Source organism: Myotis brandtii, unplaced genomic scaffold (genome assembly GCF_000412655.1).
Source record: "Myotis brandtii unplaced genomic scaffold, ASM41265v1 scaffold797, whole genome shotgun sequence".
Lineage (NCBI taxonomy): Eukaryota > Metazoa > Chordata > Mammalia > Chiroptera > Vespertilionidae > Myotis > Myotis brandtii.
In genome coordinates, this window is record NW_005371210.1 from 212980 (window position 1) to 220932 (window position 7953).

At 55.1% G+C, this 7953-nt stretch overlaps 1 protein-coding gene across 1 annotated transcript in view; it reads right to left on the minus strand.

The window, feature by feature from the left end:
* Positions 1–5685: 5685 nt before the first annotated feature.
* ALYREF (Aly/REF export factor) overlaps positions 5686–7953 on the minus strand; it is a 13261-nt gene continuing 10993 nt past the window's right edge. The window contains exons 4-6 of the mRNA XM_005883667.2: positions 6776–6923; positions 6098–6333; positions 5686–5990 (exon numbers count right to left, since the gene is read on the minus strand). Of these exons, the coding sequence (XP_005883729.2) occupies positions 5976–5990; positions 6098–6333; positions 6776–6923 (399 nt within the window). The 3' untranslated portion in view covers positions 5686–5975. The remainder of the gene's footprint in view (positions 5991–6097; positions 6334–6775; positions 6924–7953) is intronic.

The following is a 7953-nucleotide window of genomic DNA, read 5'->3' on the forward strand; positions in this document are numbered from 1 at the left end:
GCCTCCGCGGGGTGCGGCGAGGCTTTCCTCAGGGGCTCAGCGTTTGCCAACCGACCGGAAACGACCCGGCGACGCCCCGAGTGCCCCGAAGGAGAAGAGAGCTCAGGATTCTGCTAGTGAACCGCGACCTTGGGCAGAATCAGCTGCAGGCTCAGCCTCTGCGTTGGTGCGGGCGTTCCCCCTGGCCCCGGGGGTGATGATGGCGGCACAGGCGGCCTGACTTGGGAATGAACCTTCTTCCCCAAGAGCTTCTGAGGCTTGTCCATAGGATGGACCCTATCTCATTGCTGTGCAACTGGAAAGTTCAAACCTTTTTAAAAAATATATGTTTTTACTGATTTCAGAGAGGAAGGGAGAGAGAGAGAGAGAAACATCAGTGATGAGGATCATTGATTTGTCGCCTCCTGCACGCCCCCTGCTGGGGATTGAGCCCAAAACCTGGGCATGTGCCCCTGACTGGAATGGAACCCGGGACCCTTCAGTCCACAGGCTGACGCTCTAGCCGCTGAGCCGAACAGGCCAGCGTGAATATTGAAAACTTTCAAGTCCTGGCCCTGGCGGTGTCACCTCCCCATGCTGGTCGATCCCTGGTCAGGACATACGCAAGATGCCACCAGTGAATGCAGGAATAAGTGGAACAACAAATGTTTGCTTCTCTTTCTCGTGTTCTGTGGGCCCCGCGAACGCTGCGGGGCTCTCAGGAGTGGTGGGCAGATTGGCGTCCTGCAGCCACCTGAAGGCTGGCCATCAGCATTCTGCCAGGTCTGTCCGCCCAAGGACGGCCCACAGGCTGTCCCTACCTCACACCAGCCACGAGTGGGGTACCCAGACTACCCACATCTTTGCCAGCAGACTACACATTTGAGGATTCCCAAGACCTCCCCACGCGGGGTTAGAAAATTCCATGAAATAACTCACACAACTCAGTGAAGCTCCTTACTTATAATCATTGGTCGATTATAAAGGTCACAACTTGCAAGAAATGCACAGGGCGCCCAGCTGGTGTGGCTCAGTGCACAAGGCCCCTTCCTCAGGTTGCAGGCTCATCCCCAGTAGGGGGCATGCAGGAGGCAGCCTGTTGATTCTTATTGTTGACTAGAGGCCCGGTACACGACATTCATGCACTGGAGGGGGGTTTCCCTCAGCCTGGCCTGTCCCCCCTCACAGTCCGGGACTCCTCAGAGGATGTCCGCCTGCCAACTTAGGCCTGCTCCCGGCAGTAGGACATCTCCCAAGGGGTCCTTAGCGCTGCCGTGGAGGCAGGAGAGTCTCCCGCCACCTCCGCTGCGCTCACCGTCCATGAGCCCAGTTTCTGGCTGAGCAGCGCTCCCCCTGTGGTAGTGCACTGACCACCAGGGGGCAGCTCCTACATTGAGCATCTGCCCCCTGGTGGTCAGTGCATGTCATAGCAACAGGTTCCACTATTCAGTCAATTTGCATATTATCCTTTTATTATATAGGACTAGAGGCCTGGTGCATGAAAATTTGTGCACGGGGGTCCCTCAGCCTGGCCTACCCCCTCTCACAGTCCAGGAGCCCTCAGGGGATATCCTAAGCTGCAGTCTGGCCTCCCTCTGCGGGAGGTGACCGGGCTGATCAGGGGAAGGCAATGCCCCCATTACGCTGCCAGCCACCACGGCTTGCCTGAGCCTTAGCCCGGCCCTCGCAGCAGCAGCCACTGCAGCTTTGTCCAGAAGGACGTCCGGAAGACATCTTATCTAATTAGCATATTACCCTTTCATTAGTATAGATGTTTCTGTCTCTCCATCTTCCTCTCTGAAACCAATTTAAATATATATATATAAATTTTTTAAAGAAATGCACAAGGCAAGGAAGGGAGGGTGTATTGGGGCTTCATGCCCTCTTTGGGCCCACTACCCTCCCAGCACCTCCTCGTGTGTTCACTGACCTGGAACCTCTTCAAACCCATGGTTTAGGGGCTTTTATGGAATCTTCATCAAAAGGCAAGGTTGATTAAATCATCAGTCCTTGGTGATTGACTCAATCTCTAGCCTTGGCCCCTTCCCAGAGGACAGGGTACCAGCAGCCGTCCTGACACTATCCAGGAGCCCACCCAGAGTCATCGTATCACCGTAAACCCGAGTGTGAAAGGGATCTGTTCTGAATAAAGAGGCACTCCTGCCAGGAGATTCCAAGGGCTGTTGGAGTTGTGCTGGGAACCGGTGACAAAGACCAAATCTTTATGGCTACACCACAGTCGCTTTTCTGTGCTGTGCCTCTCAGGTTCGGAGGAAACCAGGATATGGGTGGCTGAGCATTTCCCAGGCACTTCTGGGTTTGCCTGGCCCAGTCCTCCTCTGTGCTGTGGGTGCTCCTGTCCCCTCATAGCTCAGGCTGGAGAAGCCCCCAGTAAACTTTCAGAGGTGCCGTGGGCTCCGGCCGGCCAGCAGCCTCTCAAGCCCATGGCATCAGAGGTCATGGGTATTGTTTTCAACAGGCATTATTTTATTAGGTGTAGGGAGCGGCTCTAGGGTCAAGCCTCAGGCTGACCTGTGGCAGGGCCACAAACAAGTCCCAGCCTGGAGAGCAGAGCCCTCCTAGCACGATTAAGCCTGACCTTGTAGCCCTCCCTAATTCCTTCCTAAGTAGCTAGTGGGCTGTGGGAGGTGCAGCAAGTGTTGCGAAAACAAGAACATTTGTATACATGTTAATCTTGTTTTAATCAGACTATAAAATAAAGCACCGGCTTGCAGGCTGGGTCTTTTGTGTCCTCATCCAAGCATGGGAGATCCACCAAGCCCCAGCTGTATTCTCTTGTCTGTCTTTTCTTCAATCCTTCACCGCCCCTCCTCAGGCTCACCCTTGGCCGTGCTGGCACAGCACAATTAGGCATCGAAAAATGGTTATTTTCTAATCCACTGGCATTTCTTAACAGGAATTATTTTTTTAAAAATATTTTTATTGATTTTAGGGAGGAAGGGAGAGGGAGAGATAGAAACACCAGTGATGAGAGAGATACCCTATTTGGGATCAAGCCTGAAATCTGGGCATGTGCTCTTGACCAGAATCAAACTCAGGACCCTTCAGTCTGCAGGCTGATGCTCTATCCAGAGTCAAACCAGCTAGAGCTGGAATTCTTTTTTTAAAAAAACTTCCTCATCAGTTATTTAATCCCTTCAAAATACAGTTGAGAGAAATAAAACCAGATAAAATGTTTGACACTCTGTTATTTGTCAGTATTTAGAATGAATTAGTGCCCAAGAGCCCTCCAGAGGTGAACATTGGATGTTCTTTACTGTTATGAAATCTTGAGTGTTTATTCAACAAGGACAAAAAAAGATTATTAAAACAATAACGGTAACTTGAATGGTGTGTTTATGATGGATTTGTACATTTAAAAACTGGTATGCTTAATTTTTATTAGATATTAATTTACTATTGTGCTAAAACATTTTACAACTGTTTCTGCAACCTGCATAGATAACAAAAATTAACTCTGTCCTAGCTTGGGCTAAATGATCACCGACAAGTTGACGTATTTAAAATTAACGAGATTACCTTCTGGTTTTCTTTTTATATGAAAATCTTTAATGATGCATATTTATTGCTATTTCCCCCCCAATAGTCAGTTGATCCCAGGGTGACTTGTTAATAATAACAGCTCATTAAAGTAAATCATGTAAACATTTATGAAAAATATAGCCACCTTTAATTCCATAACATAAAAATGTGTGAATAATGCTCATAGCAGCATTATTCTAATAGCCAAAAAGTGGAAGCAACCCAAACGTCCAGCAACTGATGAGTGGAGAAACAGAACGTGAGGCATCCATCACAGGTGATTTGGTAAAAGGACTGAAGCATTGATTCATGCCATAAAGCGGATAAACTCAAAAATCCTTAGGAGCCCTGGCCGGGGGGTCAGGTCAGGTGGTTGGTGTGGTACGCGAACTTAAAGCCAGATGGAAAGGTCCCATGGCGAACAGTTCCTATATATGAAATGCCCAGAACAGGGAAACCCAGAGGCTGAGCAGCTCAGTGCCCCCCTGGGGAGAGGGGAAGGGGCTGAGCGGTGATGAGAAGATTCTGGAATTGGAATGTGGTGGTGGGTGTGTGACTGAATACAGTAAAATCACTGAGATGTACGCTGAGGGGAAAACATAATGGCATGACCATACCAACTTATTAAAGCTCTCATTTCAAAAGCCTGTAGGAACGAGGATTTCACCTGACTAGTGCTGGGAAAACGACTGTGTATTATCAGCCTTTTGTGCCCATGGAATGTTTTATTTTTTTAAAATCTTCATTGTTGAAAGTATTACATATGTGCCCCCTTTTCCCCCATTGGCCCCCTCCCCCCCAATGATTTCTGTCAATTGAAAATCTTTTTCTAAAACAAGCATTTCACATTCTACGCATTGAAAGCCCACTCCACATCTACTTTGGAGCACTGTCTATGGATGTCACCCTTGGGAGGCCCCGAAAGCTGGCCGCAGCCTGTACCAGGGCCCCTTCCTTCAACACCAGCCCCTCCAACCAGCCACACCCGGGCCCGGCTTGTCCCAGCTTCCAGTGTCCTCACCTCAGGGCCTTTCCTCCAAACGTCCACAGGCTCCCCTCCCCCCGTTTTCCTCCACAGCCTCCCACTGTCTGGGAGTTCTTGTTCCCAGTTGTTTCCTGGCACCTGAAGATGGGGCCTAGCACTGCTCCCCCAGGGCCTGAGGAACCACCCCAGCTCCCCACCCCAGTGGCGGGCGCTTCCAGCACTTATGGCCTCTGGCCTGGGGGACCTCACCCCTCCATCAGGTGCTGACTTTAGCTTCTGGACAGCAGGGAGCAAGATGACCCCACCTCTCCTGTCAACACTCGCAGCGCAGTCTCCTACCTGGCCTGTGCCCGCCTGTGCCTGGATGACCGACCTCTGTTACATCCACCCCTTGGCCACAGCAGCTCAAGCCAAGCTCGGCTGTTCCTGGGCTCTTCAGTGCCCAGCGTAGCACAGGCTGCAGCCGCTGGCTCTGTGGGGACAGCACTGGAGCTGACAGTGACAGGGCCACCCTTAGTCACACTGTGGCCCCATGGGGACTGGGAGCAGCCTGAGCTGCAGGCTGCCTCCAGGAGGGGCCTGGCCAAGCATGCTTGGGGTCCCCCTGACCTGCATCCACTGTGGTCCCAGCCCGCTCTGTCCTGTTGGAGGGTGGTGAGAGGGGCACGTGTGTCCACCGGCTCCTGGCTCTGCAGGTCACACTTGCCAGTCTCCACCAGCACCATCAGCGCAGGCAGGGGACCCCCATGCCTGCTCCACCCTGGCCAACAGGAAGGACACTAGGAAGGGAGGATGTTGCTGCCAGAGCTGCCAACTCCAGGCTCCTGAGCAGCGGAGGAAGGGGACAAGCGAGCAGTCACCTGCAATCTGGCAGCAGCACAGGTGGCCACCCCGCCTCACGCAGCAGGCAGGTGACAAGTGGCTACAGGAGCAGGGACTACTGCCCCGCGTTCCCCTACCGCCCAGGTCAGCGGGAGTGCCAGGACCCCTGGAATGTCAGAGAGGCACCCAGCACCAGTGCCAGCGCCAGCCTGCCAGGACACCAGATGCCAGCTCGGCCGCTCCCCACCTGCCCCGTGTCCCTCCCCTCCCTCCCCCTCTCCCCGCCCCCGACTCACTCCTGGTCAGCACCAAAGTGTGGCCCAGGCGAGGGCTACAACGACGAACGAGAGGTCCAGTTCTACACACGTTTCTGTTTATTATGGCAAAGGTGAAAACGCCACCTCCTCCACAACAGCAACCAGTAAAATTTATCCCAAAAATAACTCGGTACAAAACAGGTCTGTTTCAGAATTTTTTAAAAAAAAGAAAAAAAAAAAGGAAAAGAAATCTTTACATGAGTTTTAAATCCTATTTTAAAACAGAAGAAACAACTCCATCATTGGCCACAGGGCCCCGCCGGCCCGCCCTCGGGAAGCAGCGGGAGACGACGTTCAGGCCTAGCTCCACGCACGGACTTGCTGGTGCTTTAGCTGGTGTCCATCTGAAACAGGAGAAAAAAGAGGTCAGAGAAGGTCCCACCCCCAAAAAAGAGGGGGCTCCCCACCCTCGCGCTAGGCCAGCCCCCAGACCCCCTGGCCCGGGACTCACCCTCGCGTTGTAAGCGTCCAGCTGGGCGTCCAGCTCCTCTGCAGAGATCTGCTGCTTTGAACTCCGGCCGGTGCCCCTGCCTCTGCCCCGGCTGCCTCCACGGGCGCCTCTCCGAGTGCCGCCGCCGAAGCCTCCGGATCCTCGGGTTCTAGTCATCCCGCCTCTGCTCACACTCTGTACCGGCCTGCGCTGCGTGTCTATCTGTGAGGTGACGAGCTGGATGTTCATGGGGCGGCCTGCGGCGGGAACACAAAAGGGCACACTCCCATCGGAGCCGGAACCCACCGGGCCCCCAGTGCTCCCACCAAGACAGGCAGCCTGGACCCACGGGGAGGAGCAGCAGCACCGAGGATAGCCTGCCAACGCCTCACTCCTCAGCCCGGCTCAGGCGGCGTCGCTCACAGGTGGAAAGGTGGGGGCCCCTGACACCCTCAGCCCGCCCGCAGAGCGAGCACTACGGTGCTTCTGGAAGGCGAGGCTTCGGGAAGGAAGGAGCTGAAGGGGAGGAACGTAGCTTGTTGGATGGGGATCACAAGAGGTGGGTCCAGACGTGGAGGCAGCAGAGGGTGGCAGAATGGGAGACAAGGGGGTGACGGCAAAGTGTCCTCAACGGGGAGGGGGAGGGTGTAAGCATACAGGTGCCAGCCCTCAGCTCCCTGGGTCCAACCCCAAACGCACCATCCAAAGGGACGCCGTTGTACTGTTTCATGGCTTTCAGGGCGTCTGCCTTCCGCTCAAAGTGCACGTCGGCTGTTCCCAGGCTGCGGCCAGAGCGGTCGTAGTGCACGGCGGCCTTCTTCAGAGTCCCGAACTCCGCAAACAGCTCCTGGAGTCAGGAAGAGCATCATCAGCCACGCCTGTCCCCTCCGGCGGCCGGGGGACAGCCCCGGGAGTGTCAGCTACTTTGAGGGCACTTCCCTGGGTGGCAGACATACAGGTGGGGGCAGGACAGTGGGAGTGGGATGTGGGGGAGGACGGGGCAGGCGAGACAGCAACTTCCAGGAAAGCTGGGCCTGAGGGCTCCGGCCAGCCTGGGGGCCTGACATCTACCACCAGCCCCCGTGAGGGGCACCCGTGAAGTCGCTGTCTTCTTTGAGAAAGGAGCTGACAACACACCGGAGAACAGTGCCAACCATCAGCAAAGGCCGAGATCACAGAACCGGGGACACCACCTGCCATGTGCACCAGCTCCAGGGCCCACTGGTTTGGGGGTCCTGCCCAGCCCCCCGGGGCAGGTTCTGGCTCACCTTTCCCTCTCCTCCTACTCAAGCCTGCCGCAAAGTCTCAAGTCAAGCGCTGCCATGGGAACTGCCCTGGCCTCAGGCAGGCTGGGAGTTGGAGAGGGAACCCAGGGTGTGGGGCTACTCCGGCCGCAGGCACAGCGGGAAGAGGAGGTCACCAAGAGCGGTTTCCAGTGGATGCCAGAAACCACCTTGAAAAGAGTGTTGAGACACTGTGAGTGCTCACCGGCCTCGCTCTGTCCTCCCACAGCTGAGCTCGGGGACACGGAGCCCAGGACGGCCCAGCACCCGGACCCGGCCCTCGCTACGCCTGGCCCCCGCGGTGCCATCACTGAGCCACAGGACAAGTTTACATCCCTGAGGGACTCAACCAATAATAGTAACTGAAAACGAAAACAAACCTAGAGGCTTCAACCAAAGGGGGGTCTGAAATGCGGGCGAGACTGGAGGGTGGTGGGAAGGGAGACAACAGGTAGAGACACGGAGCTCAGGCCAACACCAGGGACACGCGCCATCCCGCCTCCGCAGACCGCGGAGATGGACGAGTACAGCGAGCAAGCAGCCTCGCTCCACGCAACACGGCGCCACGCTGCCCCTGTCCCTGCGGGACCCGAG